At 41.7% G+C, this 22387-nt stretch overlaps 1 protein-coding gene across 1 annotated transcript in view; it reads right to left on the bottom strand.

Moving 5' to 3' along the window:
• Positions 1–3682: 3682 nt before the first annotated feature.
• LOC144680590 (complement factor I-like) overlaps positions 3683–22387 on the bottom strand; it is a 94919-nt gene continuing 76214 nt past the window's right edge. The window contains exons 10-13 of the mRNA XM_078541750.1: positions 18171–18274; positions 12799–13082; positions 8842–8940; positions 3683–4162 (exon numbers count right to left, since the gene is read on the bottom strand). Coding sequence (XP_078397876.1) covers positions 3945–4162; positions 8842–8940; positions 12799–13082; positions 18171–18274 — 705 coding nt within the window. The 3' untranslated portion in view covers positions 3683–3944. The remainder of the gene's footprint in view (positions 4163–8841; positions 8941–12798; positions 13083–18170; positions 18275–22387) is intronic.

The following is a 22387-nucleotide window of genomic DNA, read 5'->3' as shown; positions in this document are numbered from 1 at the left end:
AGAAACGACGATTTCAGGTAGGCTAAAACAGTGATGCAGCTTCTCAACAGTTGCGTTTAATGTTGGTGATTTAACTTCGTATACATCCATCCATTTAGAATGTGCATCTACAATCAACAAAAACATGGTAACTCAAATGATCCTACATATTCGATGTGTACTATAACCCAGCGTCGACCAGGCCATTCCCATGATGTAGGGGAGCTGAAACAGGCCGCTTCTGCTGTTGCTGACAATGGAGACAGGGCTTGACCATGCTTTCAATGTCGATGCCTGGCCAACAGACAGAGCTTCGCGCTTTGATATGCCTGGATGCGCACTGTGAAGCTCTGTCAAGAGTGGATCTTTACCTTGTGATGGGATGACAACTCTTGATCCCCATAACGAAATTCCATCTTGACAGCTTAACTCTCTGTTTCTGGAATGGAATGGTCTCAAATCTTCAGGTACAGGCCAATTTGGACAACGTTGCTAAACAAAGTCTCTGACTTTCGACAACATTGGATTTCTGTTCATCCAATTTCTTATTTACTTTGCGCACGCAGGAAATTCAGTAATAACACAACTTCTTGTGGAACAGGAGCATGTACCATGCTATCTGGTAATGGGAGAAGACTGAGTGCATTTGCATTTGCAATGTGCAAGCCAGGACGGTGCATAAAGGTGTACTCATATGCAGATAATGTCAGAGCCCAACATTGTATTCTTGCTGATGCTATTGGTAGAACGGCATTATCCTCACTGAATAAACCCATTAATGGTTTATGGTCCAACACAATAGTGAAATGTCGTCTATGTAGGTCCTGGTGGAATTTCTTCATTCTGAATATTACTGATAAACCTTCCTTTTCTAGCTGAGAATAACCCTTCTCGGTTATGGAGAGGGTTATTGAGACATAGCCAATGGGCCTTTCTGATCCATTTTCCATTCTATGTGATAACACGGCTCCTAGACCACAAGGAGAGGCATCACATGTTAATACCAATTCTTTCAATGGGTCGTAGTGTATCAATAAACACGACAAATGCAACGGTTTCCTTACTTTCACAAAGGCTTCTTCCTGTTGTGAATTCCACAACCAACAGTAATTCTTTTTTTAACAAGATGATAAGTTAGGCAAGAAGCGACTATAATAGTTGATCATACCCAGGAAGGACTTGAGTTCGGTTACATTGGATGGTGAGGGCGCATCTTTTATTACCCGAACTTTCACTTCTACAGGATGCAAACCCATGGCGTCCACCCTGTGACCCAGGTAAGTAACTTCTGGTGCTTGAAATGTGCATTTTTCCTTCTTTAACCATACGTCAGCTTCCATGAACCTTCTTGGCACCTCCTCCAGGTTGGCCAAGTGTTCGGTCTCGGTTGACCCTGTGATCAGAACATCATCTAGGTATACTACCACTTGGGAAGTCCTTGCAAAGGACTCTCTATTGTTCTTTGGAAGATAGCACATGCAGACAATACTCCAAAGTGTAGGTGAGTGCACTGATAAAGACCCTTGTGTGTGTTAATAGTCACGTATTCTCTTGACGTGCTGTCCAGTTCTAATTGTGGTAGGCATGACTCATGTTGTATAGGACTTGCCTACAGCCAGCTTTGCACGTAAGTCGTCTATCCTTGGAATTGCGTACTTGTCTAGTTTTGCTGCCTCATTTATAGTCCCCACAAATGGTTATGGTTTGGCCAGGCTTAACCACTGGAACTATGGGTCTTGCCCACTCTGAGAATTGGACAGATTGGTTGATGCCCAGTCTTTCTGACCGGCACAGTTCTGCATCTACCTTCTCCTTCAACACATAAGGCACAGGTCTGGGCTCAAAGAAATGTGGTGTCACCTAAGGATCCACATATATCTTGGCCTGCATGCTTTTTAACTTCCCTAAATCATCTCAAAATACCGTGTTGTATTCCCTTAGCAGTTCAGGGATGCCTCCTGTCTTCAGGTGAAATTTCTCAGATCTTCTGTAACCAGTCTTGGCCTAAAAGACTGGGTCCTTCTCCTTTCACTATTACCACAGGCAGCTGGGCTGTCTGTTGCCTATATGACACTGGTACTGTGGAGATGCCCTTTACCTGAATAGATTCTCTAGTGTATGTCTTTAATTTAGCGCTTGCCTGCTCCAGGTTTATTGGCTGTCTACCTTCATTAAGGTATTTAAAAGTGCTCTCCCACCACTATAGTTGAGGCACCCATATCCACCTCCATTACTAGTGGCTTCTCATTCACTTGGATTGTGACAATGATAGGTTGGGTTTTTACAACAGTGACGTTATATAGGGAATAAATATTGGTGTCGGCAGCTTCAGGTCCTGCTGTATTTTTTAATTCAATCATGTTGGTTGCTGTTTTATGGGCTGTTCTGACTTTGCCCTGCATTGCTTTACCACGTGACCTTTCTTATGGCAGTAATGGCATTCTGCTCCTTGAATTTACAGTCCAGTCCGGTCCATGGTCACCTCCACCTCTATAACAACTTAATCTTGGAATCATTGCTGAAGTGTTTCTACTTGACCTTTTCATGTTTCTTACAGTGGACATTGCATCTCGCTTCAATGCTGTGGGTCAGATTTTCGCACCACGCTCAGCTATAGGTTCCCGCCGAAGATTAGCACCATGTTGTACGTGTTGCAAAGCCTGTGAATCTCTCGCAGCACTTTCCATGGTGAAGGAGATTTCTAGGGCGTGCTTAAAGTTGATGTTGACATCAGTGACTAAACGGTGCTGTACGGTGTCGTTGTGAACTCCACAAACTAATCGGTCCTGCAGCATATCATTTAGTGTGTCCCCGAAATTGCGGTGTTCTGTCAACTGTTTAAGGTTCACTATATAGGTTGCGATGGACTCTCCCAGAGCCCTAACTCTGGAATTAAATTTAAAACGCTGCATTATTACAGATGGCTTTGGCTGGAAGTACTTTTTCACGAAGTCCACTAATTCATTATAGGACTTAGAATCGGGCGCACTCGGGGCCATCAGGTTATGAATGAGATTGTATGTTTTACTGTCACATATGCTCAAAAGGGTGGCTTTCTGCTTTTCATTCACGGTAATTTCATTCACTATGAAATAAAACCTGAGGTGCTCTACATACTAGCTCCAGACTTCCATTGTCATATCATAAGGATCAATTCTGCTGAAGAGTAGCATGACTGGTGGGTAGTCTTTTCTTTTACTTAAGATTCGATGTACTCACGGTAACCAGGCAAGATGCAGCGTCAGAGCTATCCCATCCTCGTCGCCAAATGTAATGACTTGACGGAGTGGACAGGTTTCAACAAGGAACAGAAACTTTATTACAGAGAGCTTTTCAGATGCTACATACTCGACCAGGACTCTCATTAGGAAGCCCCACCTCCTGGATTGCCTGCGCTTAGGGCTCATTGGTCAGGGCCTCTCAGAACATCAGATGATCCCTGATAGACAGCAGGAGAGGCTATACCCACAGTTACTACAACCAGCAATTTGGAACATGCTGCAGGTGGAGTAGGCAGCATGTTTCTTGCTAGTTTATCTTTATCTTGGTTCAACCTGGAGACCTTTTAGGGAACCCTCACTTGGATTTCTGGTGGAACCCTTTGGCCTTCTCTTGATCTGATGATGTTTCTCCTTCCCTAGCTTTTTAAATATTTAAAACTTAATAGTGACAGTTCCTTGTAAAATAATTGATAAAATGATGGTTTTGATGTCATGAAGCATGTCTTTATTGTTAGTACAAAGGGTTATTAAGCAACACATCAGTATCTAACTCTTTTTAATTCTGATCATTGTTGTTTACCACATTTTTCCTGATAACACAGGATGATTGGTTGTAATTGTATTTGTATATTGAATGTAATTATGTTATCATTTTTAAAACCTCTCTAATGAAAGTGTGAGTTATAAAGTATGCATTTTCTGCAAAATTTAGGTGTTGGTACAAATGAAGAAGACTTTGAACATTCAGGCATTGTACTTGCTAATAAGAGCTCTACCAGTATGGCTGCTAATCCATTCAAAGTAATGAGACACCTTTGTGTACACACCAGGATATCCATATGTTCCACAATCTTCACCCCAGCTAACTAAACCCCACACGTAGGCTTTATTTCTTTCATCAGAACAGACTAATGGACCGCCAGAATCACCTTTGCAAGCATCGACTGTTCCATCTATTTTTCCTGGCCAAGAAAAGAAGTATGAATATTAGGAAGATATCTTCAAATTTGAAATAATCACTGATACAGATTCAAATTTGCTTTCATTTGGCTGATTATTTTTAACAAATAATAAAAATAACTTAATCTTTTTAGTGCTCATATTAGGAACATCTGTATCACTTCGTTGAATAACTTTAGGAATGGCAGGAGGAATTCAATGCAAAATTAAAAATTACAACTTTGAAATTAATTTAAGCATTCTAAGTTAATTTGGAAAGTATTGGAAAAAATATATATTTTGCAAATATGTAAGTAGCTCTTTCGGAGAGCTAGGGCATGCTCGATCAGCCAAATGGTCTTTTTCTGTGTTGTATAATTCCATGGTTCTGGAAATTCTGCAGGATCGCTTGGTCTTCCACAATGAGTTTAGTGACATTGGACCTCTGCTATTTGTTAGGGATTTCCTCTACTTTATCATTGGGCTTATGGCAGAAGGTCATGAGGAATTATAGGGCCCATTCTGTATTTAGCATCTGAAAATTTACACAACACAATTCGGATGTATGTTGTTCCCTGATACATATTATACATATTTTAAAAGTTCTAAAAGCAGTAAGTATTTGTAGAATGAAATCATTTTCATCAGACTTTCACTGTAATTCCAACAAGAGTACAGAGGAACATCCAGAAACTCCAGCGGGACCCAGATGTGTCAATTCCGAGTCCTAAATGGGAGTTTCATAAGAGCAGGGTGGTTCATTCAATCCCAAGCTTGTTCCATCATTCAGTCAGATCATATCTGATCAGTACTTGCACTCTCAATGCACAGCATTGCACTGTATCCCTTGAACAGCTCATGTAGCACAAATCTATTGACCTCAATGTTGACCATTTCAGCTATCCCAATATCTACAAACCTTTAGAGATGTGAAAAGATGCTTCCTGATTTCACTCCTAAAAGCCTATACCCAATTTTAAGATTATGCCCCCTTGTTCTAAATTCCCCCACCAGAGGAAATAATATTTCTGCAGCTACCTTACCAAACATGTTCCCCCAATACCCTATCCTCCCATCATTCAATGGTACCCCAGAATCACCTTTGCAAGCACCCATTCATCCCAAAAAAAGGACATCTTATGGAATTGGTAGAGCTGTGGAAGGGCCATTCTACGCTGGTTCCCTGGCCCTAAAATGACTCAGCAAATCTTTTGAGTTTATCAGGAAAGTGGTCTGGCACAATAAAGATTAAGCTAAGTCTTTAAAATTTGCAACATCAACTCACTTGGTAAAGATGTTAAAGTGGGGATAGGGGCAAACAAATCGCCATAGCTAAACAAATTACAAAGTCAACAGCATTCTACAGGAAAAAGGAAAACAGCCATACGTTCAATAACCTAGCTGGAGGAGGAGGCAACTGAGCCAATCAGCTGAGGAAATAATGGAAAGGAAGGTTCTGCACCCACAGTTGACTTGTACAGGACAAGTGCTAAGGTTTAATGATAAATAAAATCTGTTTTCTGACGCTCCTACTCTGTTATGTGAACAGAACAGTAAGGAAACAGCTGCCAGCACAAAGCTCATTGCATTTCCTGGCCTTCTCCAGAACTGGAAGAAGCGTAGAAGCAGAGAGAAATGCCAGCCCAATAGTAGGATTCTCAACAGTATGGCCAGCCTACAGAAATTCAGCCACACCAGCATTCACTAGACCAGATAGAGTCAATCAGCGGAATACAGATTAAGAGTGGATTCTGGGTGCTGTTAACATACGTGGAAGCCAGAAGAACAGGTTGTGCAAGTGAAGAAGGATGTTAAACAGAAGGTAAGGAAATGTCAGCCCTCATCTGAAGATCATTTAAACAATGGTCTGAGGGGTCTTGCAAAGAAAAGACAAATAAATGATGGCAGAGCATCTATTTATGTGAAAGTGTGGAAACATCGCTCTAAAAATATGCAGCAGACGACAGGGATAATGCCAGAATCCAGTGTCATTCATTATGACAACATCAGAGATGGCTACTCCAATGCACTCCACAGCAAATGACAACTACAGAAATCCCTGCTTACATCCCACAGAATACAGAGGCCTGGAGAAAAGTCATAATCTCCAAAGTGCGGGCTTTGACTGATAGCATTCAAGACTTGGGTGTCAGGATGATGAGAAAGGATGGATCAATATTTGCCAAATTCTGAGATCTCCAGACATCATTTCAAATATTTGTTTACCTGATGATCAGTGGCAACCTTTACAGCCTTCCGGACTCAGCATTGAGTTTAACAACTTCAGATAAGGAACTCTGTCCTCCATTTTGAATTTTTTTCCAGAACCTATATCTTGTTCTCATGTTTTTGCTTTCAAATGGCGCTGACCCTTTTCCCACTATTAACACATACTGCTATGTTGCTTTCAGATAGCGCTGACCTTTATTCCGCTATTAACACCTACACTGGACCAAAGCTTGAGTCTTTAATACTATCATTACAACTCCATTTGTCTTGTGTTCCATGACATCTTTAATCTTTAATCATTTAATCTCGCCTGCCCAGTAACCAATCCCTGATCTTCTATTTTGTTCCACCTGCCCCTCCCCACTTTGCCAACAGCATAAAACCTATCATATTTCTATCTCCCCCTCCAGTTCCGAAGAAGCATCATTAGAGTCAAAATGTTAGCTGTTTCACTCTCCACAGATGCTGCCAGACCCATTGCGTTTTTCCGGCAGTTTCTGTTTCTATTTCAGATTTCCAGCATCTGGGGTATTTTGCTTTTAATTTAATAAAAGATATAATTAAACATCCGGGAGAATATGTGCAAAAATAATTGAAGGTGGCAGGACAGGTTGAGAAGGGTGGTCATACAGGGCAGAATCTTCGGCTCGCCGAGGTGTAAAATGACACGCGGTGACGTCAGGTGTGCGTTCCGACATCATCGTGCGTCATTCAGATTTTCAGTTCGGCAGGTGTGCACCTGAGTCGGCTGCACGCCCACCAAACTATCAAAGGCCTATTAAGGCCAGTTAACTATCAATTAAAACAATAAACTGAGCTGCCCGTCCAACCTTAAGGTTGGCGGGCAGGCATATTTCATGGAATCTCATCCATGGGCAGGATGGGGTTTCATGAAGGTTTTTAAAGGTTTGAAAAAATTTTTCATAAAATTCATAGGCATGTCCCAGCTCATGTGACAGTTTCACATGAGGGTACATGCCCTAAAAATTTTTTCTTCCTTTAATAAAATTTTTTAAACTTGAAGTAATCTCCCTGAGGCAGCTCTGTGCCTCAGGGAGATTTCTGTACTCCTTCGCGCGCATGCGTGAAAGAACGCAGGCCCCAACTCAAGCAACACCCCCGCCCACTCAGGGAGTGCTCAGCGCTTCTGGGCTCGCATCATGCTGGGCGGGCCTTAATTGGCCCGCCCACATAAAATGGCGGCACACAGCTGATCGCGGAAGGCGATCAGCTGCGCGCACACCCATGCCTGCTCCCGCATAACACCCCTGACAGGGAGAAAATTCTCCGCACAGGATCCTGGGCTTTATGAATAGAGGCTTAAATTACAAAAGCAAGGAAGCTATGGTGAACGGTTATAAAACACTAGTTTGGCCTCAACTGGAGTATTGTGTCCTATTCTGGGCACTGAACTTTGGGAAGAATGTGAAGGTATGCAGGGTAGATTTATGAGAATGGTTTCTGAAGGATTTGAATTATGTGGGTAGATTTGAGGAGCTGGGGTTGTTCTCCTTCGATAAGAGAAGGCTAAGAGGAGATTTGGTAGAGGTGGTCAAAATCATAAAGGGCCGGGACAGAACAAATAGTGAGAAATTGATTCCATTGGTGGAAGAGTCGAGGATACTGATTTAAGATAAATGACAAAAGAACCAAAGGTGACATGAGGAAAAACTTTTATACACAGTGAGTGGTTAAGGTGTGGACTACACCGCCTGGGAATATGGTGGAGGCAGATTCAATTTTGGCTTTTAAAAGAGAATTGGATAATTATCTGAAGAAAACAATTTGCAGGGCTAGCGGGAAAGGGCAGGAAGTGGAACTAGCTGAGTTACTCTTGCAGAAAGCCAGCACGGACACTTCAGACCGAATGGCCTCCTTTTGTGCTGTAACCATTCTCTGACTGTATGATTTTTATGTTAAAGTATGCAGACGTCCGCTTCAGTAGTGGCATAGCTAGGTTGCACACGAGGCGGTGGAAAAGAAATGGTGGAGGAGGAGCTGGGAGAGCAGTACAAAGGTGCTCGTCAGAAAAAGAAACAGCACAGTAACTTTCTGACAGCTGATGACTTTGTGATTTACTGCTGTAAAGAAACAGGTCTTTCGAATAGTGTGGACTTTACATTAGCCAGGAAGGCGGTCCTGACAAGCAACTCACCCCTGCTTTGTGCTGGTGTGTGATGATTGAGCTGGGGGACAATGGAGGCAGCCAGGATTCCAGAAGGTAATGTAAACCCTACCAGTGATATAATTGCTGAAGAGGGCAGTTGCAAGAAACATCCACACTGATTTTCAGCAAAATTACTGGCGTACATCAATGAGGCATAGCAGATCCAGATCCCATCCCAAAATCTGTTACCACTTGGTCCACTATTGCCCCAAGATCTCTTATAAAAGCTTGTGGATTGTTGAACCCTTTATGTTCCTAAGAGGAGGACCGGATTTTTCATGATTGAGATCAATGTTTTAACCTTACCTGCACATTCCATTCCTTCCGAAAAATCAGACTTGTAAATAGCTGAACAGTTTTCAAAAATATCAACATTAGCCCAGCGTAAAAGGCTTACTTTATCACCTAGAAATACAATAATGCAAGTAAGTGACTACAGCACACTTTAATGTAACACCACCTATTTAATGCTGTCATTTGTGCAGCTAAGTTGATTAACTATTCTTCCAGCTAGAAACTTGCATATTAGCAATGCCATTTAAAATGGAACAAAAACAGAAAATGCTGGAAAAGCTCAGCAGGTCTAGTAGCATCTGTGGAGAGAGAAACAGAGTTGACTTTTTGAATCCGTATGACCCTTCTTCAGAGCTCTCAAAAAGTTAACTCTGTTTCTCTCTCTACATATGTTGCTAGACCTGCTGAGTTTTTCTAGATTTTCTGTTTTTGTTTCAGATTTCCAGCAATCGCGGTATTTTGCTTTTACCATTTAAAATGGGTTTTGTAGAATTTTGAAGAATTATGTAATCAATTTGGTTAATTTTATATGTAATTCAGTTTCTTACAGACGCATTCAAAATTATTAGGATTTCCCCAGAGATCTTTCCCATAATCTTCCAAATGGAAATCCTCCAATCTTGGTCGAGCTATCAAGAACTAGCTTCTATCAAGAGGCTAGATGCAAAATAATATTGGCAGAAGCCTAGCAATAAATTACTTCTTTGTTCTCTTAACAATGGAATCCCTCTTCCTGGTCATGGACCAAGGCTAAACTAGACATTTCACAACCTTGGCATTATATTTGGCCCTGAGCTGAGCTTCTGTCTGCATATCATCTTCAACCTCCAACCCAAGACTGCCTGCTTCAACTTACAGCACATTGCCCATCTTCACCCTGCCTCAGCTCAACTGCTACTGAAACCCTCATCCATGCCTTTGTAACCTCCAGAGTTGTCTATTCCAATACTCTCCTGCCGGCTTCCCATCCATAAACTCTGTTGGCTGCATCCCTAACTCGGACCAAATCCTGTTTACCCATCACCCCTGTGTTCGCTAACCTACATTGGTTTCCATTCTATTAATAGTTCAATTTTAAAATTCTTATCCTTGTTTTCAAATCCTTCCATGGCTGTGCACCTATCTATTTCTGTAATATCCCCCTGTCCTGTAATCCTCCAAGATCTCTGCACTCCTCTAATTCTGCTCCACCCCATCTTGATTTTCTTCACTTCACCATTGGCAGCCATGGCTACACTGCCTAGACCACAAACTCTGGAATTCCCTCTTTAAACTTGCCTGGCCACTTTTCTCTCCTTCTTTCAGAAGTTCATTAAAACCTACCACATGGACCAAGCACTGGGTTACTTGTCTTATTATCTCTTTATGTGGCTTGGTGTCAAATTTTGTTTGGTAATCACTCCTGTGAAACAATTTGAACATACAAACAATGAAATTGGAGCAGGAGTAGGCTATTTGGCCCCTTGAGCCTACTCCGCCATTCAATAAGATCATGGCTGATCTGTTTGTGTTTTGAATTCCACATTCCCATCTACCCCAGATAACCTTTGATTCCCTTACCTAACAAGAATCTATCTACACAAAAACAGAAATACCTGGAAAAACTCAGCAGGTCTGGCAGCATCTGTGGAGAAGAGCACAGCTGACGTTTCAAGTCCTCATGACCCTTCAACAGAACTAAGTAAAAATAGGAAAGGGGTGAAATATAAGCTGGTTTAAGGTGGGGGGGGGAGTGGTGTTGGGACAAGAAGAGCTAGGTAAAGGGCAGTGATAGGTGGAGATAACCAGAAGATGTCACAGACAAAAGGACAAAGAGGTGTTGAAGGTGGTGATATTATCTAAAGGAATGTGCTAATTAAGGGTAGAAAGCAGGACAGGCAAGGTACAGATAGCCCTAGTGGGGGTGAAGGAATATTAAAAAGGCTAAAAGGTAGAGATAAAACAATGGATGGAAATACATTTAAAAATAATAGAAATAGGTGGGAAAAGAAAAATCTATATAAATTATTGGAAAAAACAAAAAGGAGGGGGAAAAACGGAAAGGGGGTGGGGATGGATTCATGATCCGTTTTTTCCCCCTCCTTTTTGTTTTTTCCAATAATTTATATAGATTTTTCTTTTCTCACCTATTTCTATTATTTTTAAATGTATTTCCATCCATTGTTTTATCTCTACCTTTTAGCCTTTTTAGATTCCTTCACCCCACCCCACCCCCACTAGGGCTATCTGTACCTTGTTTGTCCTGCTTTCTACCCTTAATTAGCACATTCCTTTAGATAATATCACCACCTTCAACACCTCTTTGTCCTTTTGTCTGTGACATCTTTTGGTTATCTCCACCTATCACTGGCCCTTTACCTAGCTCTTCTTGTCCCAACACCCCCCACCCTTAAACCAGCTTATATTTCACCCCTTTCCTATTTTTACTTAGTTCTGTTGAAGGGTCATGAGGACTCGAAACGTCAACTGTGTTCCTCTCCACAGATGCTGCCAGACCTGCTGAGTTTTTCCAAGTATTTCTGTTTTTGTTTTGGATTTCCAGCATCCGCAGTTCTTTGCTTTTATATATATATATAAGAATCTATCTACCTTTGCCTTAAAAACATTAACCCCGTTTCCACCACCTTCTGAAGCAGAGAGTTCCAAAGTCACACAACCCTATGAGAGAAAAAAATCTCATCTCTGTCCTAAAAGGGCAACCTCTAATTTTAAAACAGTGCCCCCTAGTTCTGGACTCAGAAATGTTGGTGAAAGATTGGAATGGCCAGAAAGAGGGGATCATTAAATCTACTATATAAAAGCAAGTTGTTGCTGTCGTTGAGACACATCACCTCATTAAAATATTTACTCCTGGGAGCAGGTTGGTAGCTCATCCTCTGTCCCACCTCCATTAAAACCTCAAGAGACTGGGCTTGAGGTAGATTGGATTTTGGTTTGAGATTTTTAACATCCCACCTAATCCAGACACATCCATTTTTTGACTTAAAATGCCACCTTGTGGTCCTGGAAGTAAGCTGGGTTTCTTTTAATGTGGGAGTTTCTGCAGAGAGTTAAATGTAAGATTGTGAGAGCCAGCAGTTTGGGGGAGAAAGGGCAGGGGACATTATCCTGTCTATTTATAACTTGCTGTCTGTGGGAAACTGGCTTATGGAGGGTGTGTGCGTGCGTGTGTGCGCATGTGTATGTGTTTTGTGTGTGTGTATGTGTTAGAATATGTTTGTGTGTTTGTTAGGATGAGTGTGAGTGCTTGCAGGCATTAGAGCACATGTACACGTGTGCATGCATGTGTGTGTGTGTGAGGCAGATGCGTGTGTACTTATTGGTATCTGTTTTTGTGCATTTATGTGTGTGTTTAATTATGTATGTGTTTATGTATGTTAGAGTATGTGTTTGCTGGGTGGCTTAAAAAAAGGGCAAAGGATAGCAAATGATAAAAGCACAATCTAGGGAGGGGTACAATTAAGGAATCCACGATTAACCAAAATCATAAACTCACCTCTGACATATTTTTTTCTTGTAAGTTTTGGGATTTAAATTATGATGGACATTTTTCTGGTAATATGTGCCCAAAAGCCTTGATTTCCCTTGCTTGCTTGTAGTTTGAGCAGCATTAAAAGTTTAAACTGAAAGTCCACCAAGACTCACTAGAGTTAAGTTTAACTTAACGCATGTCTCTCAGGACATGAAGCCTAATTGATGCAAATCTTGAGGTCAGTTAGAGGATAATTGCTGCAAGGGTTTGAAAAGAGGGCAAAAAATCCCCCAAATATGTAAGACAAAACAGAAGCATTGATAGGAAATAAATTTTGCAACTAGAACTTCAAAAGTATGAGTGAGTTACTTGTTTGTCAGAAATGTACTTTAGATCCTGGTCTAAAACAATTGCACTGTTATAATGTTTATTTTGAAAGTAAAATCTTCAGAAAAGTATAAGACTCTCCACACATAACTCTGTAATAGTATGTTTACCTGCTGCTTGACCCCAACCAGATATTATGCAAGTCTTGTTGGGTCTGAATAGATACTCAGACCAGGGGATGCAGACAGGTTGGACGTCATCACTCAGTGGAATGCATTCCTTGTCTTTAAAGACATGAACCACTTTTATTAAGGCAATGTCATTCTGGTATGTTTTAGGTTTGTAGTTATGATGGACAATGATTTTCTCGACTGGTAAAATTTCTTCATTATCTGCAACATCTCTTTTATTGTACTTTGCAATTCTCACCATGTAGTCAGACAAGTGGTAAGGCCTGGAATAAGGACAAAAGAAATGAATAAAAATAATTTCTGCAACCTATTGCAAATTTTGTCAGATATTATAGTGCCAATCATTAGAAAGTAAATGATATTTGGGACATAGCTTATTTTCATTGACAAACCTTGGTGAAAAGTATATGGGGGGAAATCCATTCACGTAGTGAGACTAATGTCGATTTTCTGGTGCGGACAGAAGCTCTAGTTTCTACATATGCAGCCCTTGTGGCATTCTTCAATAATATTAATGAAGGATGCTGCACAAATTGTACAGGGATCAACCTGTGGCAGAATCTGCCCTTGGGGAATTGACATCAGCCTGCACAGTGCTACTAGAAATGGCGCAATGTGAACAAATTTCACCCCCATAATCCCATAGTTCCATATTCCGTTAGTGACGATCACGTAACACATGCTACATAATGATACTTACATTCTTCTCAAGCAAACCATATAACCAGTATCAATGTTAATACACTAATCCAGCTATGGCATGCACAATAGTTTGGAGAGAATACCAATTGAAAAAAGGTTGGCAGATGTAGAAATAGAGCGACCAGGGTGGGAATATTTTGAAAGACAAAGGACGGAATTTAATGTTGGCAGCGGGGGTCTCGCCCACCAGCTGGAGGACTGGCCGGAACCTCACGTTGCCTCCATTGGTGAAGGCCTCCCAGAATCAAGTGCCGATTAGGCACCTAACTCGCCAGCAGTGGGCCTTCCCCAGGATTTAGTACCCTAGGGGCAGAAATCCTGCCCTCCCCCTGCCTAAGAGTCGCTCAAGACCCCGGACTGTGAGGAGTAAAGTGAAGAACTTCAAAAGGACATAGACAAGACTGTGGAAAGAGTGGATAGGTGGCAGATGAAGTTCAATGCAGAGAAATATGAAGTGATTCACTTTGATAGGAGAACTTGGAGACACAATATAAAATAAAGGCTAGAACCCTAAAGGGGAGGTAGATGCAGATGGACCTGGATGTACATATGCATAAGTCATTGAGGGTAAAAAAGCATACAATATTCTGGGCTTTATAAATAAAGGCATAGAGTACTAGAGCAAGGAAGTTATGTTGAACTTGTTTCAGTCACTAGTTCAGCCTCAGCTACAGTATTATCTCCAGTTCTGGGTGCTGCACCTTAAAATGGATGTGAAAGCATTGGAGAGAGTGCAGAAAAGGTTCACGAGAATGGTTCCCGGGATGAGGAACTTCAGTTATGAAGATAGATTGGAGAAGTTAGGACTGTTTTCCTTGTCAAAAAGAAGAGTAAGAGGGGATTTGATATAGGTATTCAAGATCATGAGGGATCTGGACAGAGTAGATAGGGAGAAACTGTTCCCACTTGTGAAAGGATCGAGAATGAGAGGGTACAGATTTAAAGTAATTAGTAAAAGAAGCAAAAGTGATATGAGGAAAAAAGTTTTCACACAGCCAGTGGTTAGGGTTTGGAACTGCCTGAGAGTGTGATGGAGGCAGATTCAATCAAGGCATTCAAAAAGGAATTAGACAGTTATCTGAAAAGGAAGAATGTACAGGGTTACCAGGAGAAGGTGGGGGGAATGGCAATGGGTTCATGAGTTGCTCACTTGGAGAGCTGGTGTAGACATGATGAATCAAATGGCCTCCTTCTGTGCTTTAACAATTCTGTGATTCTGTAATCAGGCGAAGGTGGAAGGGTGGTAGGATCCCGACACCATCCCCCTCCAGCCCAGTCAACTGTCCCCCTCATCCCCAAACCCATTAAATTCCAGCCAGAATTTCCATGGCCAAATTATTATTTCTCAATTCCCACTGCCTCACGTTTAAAGGCAAATCTTGCACATAAAAGGACATGGAACAAGTAATGGGTCACTCCCTATTTGGAAGCAATTGTTGATTTGTGCAGGGGAAGACAGTAGAAGACATTTAGGATTGTGGAAATCAGAGGAGAGGACAGCTTTTGTGTTCTGTGCCAGATATGTACAAATACTAAATAAGTACTTTAGCCTAAAAATTGGATCTCATTGCTTTCATTTCCCAAGCAGAAAATAGGTGCTGTACGGACCAATTTTGTGAAACTATGTCCTATGCCCCAAAGATGTCTGAAGTACATCTGACAGGTTGGTCAGACTATTTTACAGGTTTCCTTAGTAGCTGCCTAAAACAGTTGTTAGGTAATGAAGAGTTTGCGCCTGTTCTAGGATTCCTTCCCAAAACTGGACTGCCCTGGATGCACTGAGTTACAGGCTTGTTGCGTTCAAGTTAACCTGGTCTGCAATGCAGCCTAACCAGAGTCCTCAAAAAGATAAGTTTCTTAAAACATTCTTACCTTCAGGTGGAGCAAGGAGAAGCAGGAGCATTTCTCTCAGCTTCATTGCAGTCCTGAATACTATTGACAGGCTCTGCTCAGGCTCCTCATCACAACCTTCCCTGCCCTTCCCAGGATCTATTTTCACCAGCAAGCTGCTTGAGGACGTACAGTAGGCTTCTGAGTTCAGTTGGTCTAATTCAAATGAGGCCTGAAGACAAATTTCTATTGGGCCTCGAGCCTACATGTGCAGACCCAGTTCATGCTAAATTCTACCCCTTTGCCTCAACTTTTGTAGAGGAAGTGAATATTGAGATTGTAGAACTGCAAGATATGGATGTAGAACTGTTAGCAAAGCTTACTATTCAAGTGAGTCAGTATTTAAAAAAAATCAAATTTAAAATGGACAAATCAATGGGACATAATTTATTTCTGAGAATTCTGAGGGAAATTAAGGATAAAAGAGTGAATTGTGACTGGTCAGCAGAGATTTCTCAAAGATAAGCTGTACATGGCCAACCTTATATCAATTTTATATCCTGATTGCTCTTTCTTTTCTCAGTGTCAAAATGTTTTTACTGGTATCATTCCTGTTAGGCACCTTTGAACGTTCTGTTACATTGAAGTCACTTAACAAATGCAAGTTATTGTTGTTATAGAGTTATTTGATGAAATAACTGGGAAGATAGATTAATGGAAATAAAATGGACGTGGTAAAATCATTTGATAAAGTGCAACATAAGGAAATTAAGGCAATGTTCAGGCATGCGGAATTAAAGGGAATGCAACCAAGTAGATGTTTGGAAAGCTGAAAGTAAAGGATTAGAATAAACAGGAGTAAATTAGACTGGAAAGATGTGGGGGACCCAATATTAATGGGTATTTCAGTGGACTCTGCTGTAACTGTGGCAGAAGGTCCACCAGAATAACTGGAACTAAGACTGCTAGCTGATTGTACCCAGGTCCTCTGCAGATTGGGCCGAGCCTTCCCATTGCATATCTAACAATGCACACTGATTTAAACTGTACAAAGGTAACATTAATAGGTTGTTTCGAGGGGAATTGGATGCGATGCACGCCAAGGGTCAATATAGGCTCCACGTCTGTACTACACACACACACTGTGACAGGGACGGGGCTGGAAAATGTGGTGAGCTGTTCAAAAGTCCAGTGACCTCGTTGGGACCGGAAAATCCAACTGACAGGAGGGGCCGTAAGTACAGCACTGTGTGTCCCATACTGGAAAGGAAATTAAAGCTGTAGAGAATGTACACTGTAAATTATCCAGGATCATGCCAGGATTGTAAAATAATAGTTATGAGGTGAGACTTGAGATGAGGGGATTAGAAATAAAGAAAATAAGGGATGATTTATTAGAGTTGTTTAAAAATGTGAAGAGTTTAATACAGTAAATAGTAAAGGCTATTAAATCTGGTTGAGAAATCAATGAAGAGTTGACATAAATTTCAAAATTGGCTCAGAGGGAATGAGGAAAGAGGTTTAGAGAATTATTTGTTTTACACAGAGTCTTGTTGGAGCAATCACAGGGAGTGATTAAGGACAGAAACCATTCTATATTTTCAGGGAAAACTGGATAAATATTTGAAACAGAGTAAGACACGAGGCTACTGTGCGAGGTGGTTCATTTTGATAGGAAGAACATGGAGAGATAATATAAAACAAGGGATACAACTCTAAAGGGTGTGCAGGAGCAGAGGGACCTCGGTGTATATCTGCATAAGTCATTAAAGGTAGCAAGAACAGGTGGAGAGAGCAGTTAATAAAACATACAGTATCATAAGCTTTATTAGTAGATGCGTAGAGTACAAGATCAAGGAGGTTATGCTGAACTTGTACAGGACATTGGTTAGACCTCAGCTGGAGTATTGTGTGCAGTTCTGGGCACCACACTTTAGGAAGGATGTGAATGCATTGGACAGGGTGCAGAAGAGGTTTACAAAAATAGTTCCAGGATGAGAAACTTCAGTTACGAAGATAAATTGGAGAAGTCGGGACTGTTCTCCTTGGAGAGGAGAAGGCTAAGAGGAGATTTGATAGGGGTGTTCAAAATCATGAGGGGACTGAGTAGATAGGGAAAAACTTCCCACTCGTAAAAGGATCGAGAATGAGAGGGCACAGGTTTAAAGTGATTTGCAAAAAAAGCAAATGCGATGTGAGAAAAAACTTTTTCACACAGCGAGTGGTTCGAGTCTAGAATGCAATGCCTGGAAGTGTGGAGGAGGCAGGTTCAATCGGGGCATTCAAGAGAGGATTAGATGATTATTTAAATAAAATCAATGTACAGGGTTACAGGGAAATGGCAGGAGAATGGTACTGAGTCACAATGGGCTGGATGGCCTCCTTCTGCACCATAACCGTTCTGTGGTCCTGTGATTGATACAGGAAGAGAGTGGGGCAGTGAGATAAGTTTTGGATTACTCTAGCAAAGATAGCACAGGTCTGATAGCCCAAATGGGTTCATTTTGTGCTGTAAATGTCCATCTTACTTTAAATGGTAAGATTTTAAATAAAGCAGAGAAACAGAAGAACTTTGCTGTGCAGATACCCAGGTCATTAAAGGCAGCTGCACAAGTAAATACAGCCATTAAAAAGACCAAGGGAATGCTCAGTTTTTTACTAGAGGCAAATGGTGCAAAAGCAAGGAAGTAAAGTTGAACTTAGACCACAGATGGAATGTTGCATGGAGTTACGTTATGGTTCTAAGAGCATCCCACTGCACATAGCGGGTTATTACATGGCGTACCTTATGAATAGTTAGTGCAAATGCAGTTTCACACCTTAAACAATGTGCAGCTGTCAAAATCCAGCAGCCACCAATGAAGACTCCTCCACAGTTCATATTTTTACCTTCATAAACTGCTATTTGCCAAGGAAATTCACCCTTTGGAAACAAAAGATTGACGTAATTGTCTGGTATTTATAACGGCACATCGAGAGAAAGAAAGACATAAAATACATCCACTGTTCAAATTCAGCTATGTTTCAAAGAATAGACAACATCTGTAAAAACGGACAATTCTCATGCAATTTTAGATATTTTAGACCTGAAATTCCATATGGATCTCCCAATCTTCCAGTTATGTTAACTTCTCCTGAAGTTTCGTCAATCTCACACCCAAATCACAGTGGGAGATGTGGACAAACCTTGCGGAAATTCTTTTCAAAGGGGATGCATAGAAAGTGAACACATGTCAATTTTTCTAGGGCTGTGCTTCCTCTGAGTGGCTACAAATGCTTTTCTTTCATTTATTCCAGTGTTTCACCTAGACGCAACCAAGGTGGATGGCTATTTGTACTCTACAAAAAACATCATAGGAATGTTGTGACCTTCATCTCTTAGCAGCTTGTTCCTAGCTGATCCCTGTTGGCTGCTTTATTTCTACAGCTTGGTCTTGGGCAATGCGATGTCAACTAATGTGGTTGCTCTGAGGAGGAAAGCTGGTGTCTAGCAAATGCTGCTGTACTTGGAGTTGGCAGGGTCAGGCAGGTGGGTTCCAGCCATCACTATTCTACTGGGCCCTGGATTTGTGTCCTTACTGATCAGCAAGATGCTGGTATATAATATAACTAATAATCTAATATAACTATAACTATCAGAACCTGATTTCCCAGAGGATACATTGTGGTTGGCATGGTCTGGAGGCCCTTACCCTGAGCTAGGGTGTGTGTTTCCATGGAGGTGGACTTGCTGACTGGTCCCTACTGCTCTACTGGAGCCTGTAACAAAGGTAAACCTTCCCTGATGTTATAGCAAAGGAGAACTTAAGAGTTATATCCATCAGATGTTGCATGTTTTTGGAGTCTAATCTCAGAGCATGCACATAAATGCAACATTCCTCAAATAATCTCCTTTTCAAGTGAGTTCTGGGTCTCACTTCTGGAAGGTAATAGACAGCCTTCTCCTCATCCTTAGTCATAAGTGGATATGGTTGCGTAGTGGTTATGTCACTGGACAATATAAATGGAAATCAAAAGCTGAGATCAGTAAAAGTGATCATGAGGTTGGCAGATTGACATAAAACCCACTGGTTCACAAATGCCATTTAGGAATGGATACCTGCTGGCCTGGTCCACGTGTGACTCCAGTCCTGCACCAACGTGGATGTCTCTTTATTGCTCTCTGAAGTATCCAGAAAGTTATAGCAAACCAGTGCAGGACAACTATGCATGGACAATAAATCCCTTGCCAGCAATACCCACTCACTTCCCAAGAATACATTTTGAAAAGCTGGGACAGAGTCATATCCTCACCCATTCACCATTCCTCTGGCTCCATCATGCTCTGTGAATCACGTTCTGACTAATACCACATAGTCCTTCTCTAGGTCTATGAAATAAGAAAACTTGATACTGCTGTTGTGTTTGAGGGGGTTTCACGTCGAGCAGGTCTGTGAGAACTTGAGTCCAACTTTATCTCCTTCATCTGCTTCTTCTTCATTATCCTCCATATCTTCCTCATCACCATGGTTCATAAACAGGCAGTCAGGTTTTTTTGTCCTTCCTCTCCCTACCCCTTGCTCTGGTGGATTTGCAGGAAAGGAAGACAGGGACTGTGAATAGGTGAAGAAGAGAGTGGAAGTTTGTGGCTGTATTGTGCTTCACAGAGATGCTAGGGTGGCAGTGTTGGTATTCAGTGACTAGTCAGCTACTGGCAATGTGCTGATGGAATGATCATCTCCCACAGCAAGACCTGAGCGCTTCCCCATGAGTTCCATGGTTCCCCTCATAAGGGCATAAGACAGTTAAAGATGTCCTGCAGGCATTATGCATCAAATTTTCCTGCAACAAGATTGTGTAGATTCGGGGAAAACCAGCAGTTGAAGAGTGTGCACCAATGACAAGGGAGAGTGATGTAAGAGATGTTGGGTATCAGCTTTTTAAATTGAAGGAAGGAATTTTAGAGTCATGCATATAAGAATTGTTAGGGGGATGGCCATAATGTATGATGCCAAGTTTGGCTGCTTCCTATAACCAGAGTGCATTGTGAAGGGTTAGTTGTACATGTGTTGCTTTCAGAGGGTGAAAGCATGATGGACATGGAAGTAAGGAACAGAGTTTGATTTATTACCTTGCTTATTCTGGTCAGGTCATTGAACTCCTTATAGAACTATTCTGCAGTCCTGGGCGTGAGACAGTTGGCACTCAGTGGCAGTACCACCTTCCAGCAGGTAACACCACTGAGGGGCTTTTTGCCACAGATATACAGCAGCCTGAGTCTCTTGGTTTGCAGGTTTGACTATGAAATTGTGCCACCTTCTCCTTTGCCAGCCTGCCAGACTCTGCTTTTGTTTGGCTTCATATGCCAGCTGCTCCTATGATATTCTTAAAAATTGCAGAAAATGATTCCTAAGATACGTAGTCAAGGTAACTAACAGTCAAGTGAGTGAGCCAAGCCATGTTTCTCACTTATGTGTTTTCCCCCCAGTCTGGTCACAACTCTTAAAGGCCGTACTCTAATTTCTACGCCGCTCAGCACATTACATTCATTTTACACAGAATTTACACCAGTCATCCCTCCAATAGCTATTAAAAAGAGCTGACCCAGAAAACTCTCATATAAATACTTCCTCAGGCCTTCGGTGAGCATAAATCTTTTTTACATTGGTGCAAAAGCAGTGCAGCTCCCCGTGTGGAATAGCTTTGAATCACTACTTTGAGAGTCCTGGTCGCAAACTCAGTACCACCATTGTGAACCCTGATTTATCTACGAAAGGCACAAGTCCTGATCAAAGGCATTGTCCTAGAAATCCAGTGGCACTGCTCCTGTTTAACAAGTGTAAATTTGTCATCTAAGCATCCACTCTGACGGACAGCCCCTCTTGCACAGAAATTTGCCACCCACCATATTGGATTGGGTTCCTCTGTAGGCAACCAGGATGCAAGCTGGAAATGAGCTTTAAAATGCTTATTGATTTGAAATAGCATTGACCTCTAGTGTCCCTCGCTGCCTCAGCTCATCTAAGAGTGCTTCAGCTGAACTACTCCTCCCATCACCAATGCACTAATGGTCCCACAATCCACAGTACCACCATTCGATCGCCTTCCTTCAGTCCAGATTTATGGTTCTTGCCTTCATTTCATTACAACTATAAAACACTAACACAAAATCTGGAACTAGAACAAGTTTATCCAAAAATACAATTCCATCTCTATTAGTTAAATGAAAAAATTAAGAATCACACTGGGGAATTGCAAGTAGTTATCTTCTGTGCTTATTTACTTATCTTAGTGCTCCTACAAAATATTTTCTCAATGGTTACAGCTTGAGAGGTGAAGGCTGCTGAGCTTCATTTGAGGACATTTCAGAAGGCTGTGGTAGGTGACCTCAAGCAGGTGTTGAGGGCTCAACTGCAGACTGCAATATCTTAGTGTTGGTTGTGTCAGCCTGACACAGCTGGCTGTCCAAAACTAATAAAGGAGTTGCTGACAGGGCACTAGGCATGTATTCATCCTGAGAAATAACAGCAAGTGCCTCTCCCACTCATACAGCTTTGTGCAAGAACAGAGTGCAGATGTAACATAACATTCTGCAAGTCTGTCAAAACTGGCCCCCAGAGCCAAGTCAGTGGTTGTGCTTCCATGAGAGTAGTCATAGCAATTATGGAAGCTGTCAGCAGGCTTCCATGATGGTGAGCAATATTGTCATGTTCTTGTGACTGGTCACTCTGCTCATGTTGGACAGAATGGTCTCCATGCTCTGTCTTGATACATAATGGAGCTGGACTCTTCCATGCTCTGAGGCTTTGTGCACTCACACACTGGCAAGGCTGTCCAGTGCACCTTGTTTTATCCTGGTGTATGACCATCAGCCTTCTTTTATACCCTGGGCCTTCCAAATCACCATATGAATCTCTGCAACTGAGCATGTAGACAATCTCCTCTCCAGTGAGCTGACATCTGTGGCATCCTAACTTCCTGCCCGACCTTCTACACGCTTGTGCCATGTGATTCATTATGTGAAGACCCATTTTCTAATCAACCTTCAAAAGAATGC

This window comes from Cetorhinus maximus, chromosome 1 (assembly GCF_964194155.1).
Source record: "Cetorhinus maximus chromosome 1, sCetMax3.hap1.1, whole genome shotgun sequence".
Lineage (NCBI taxonomy): Eukaryota > Metazoa > Chordata > Chondrichthyes > Lamniformes > Cetorhinidae > Cetorhinus > Cetorhinus maximus.
Note: the sequence above shows the minus strand (reverse complement) of the source record. Positions and strands in the feature narration are given on the sequence as shown.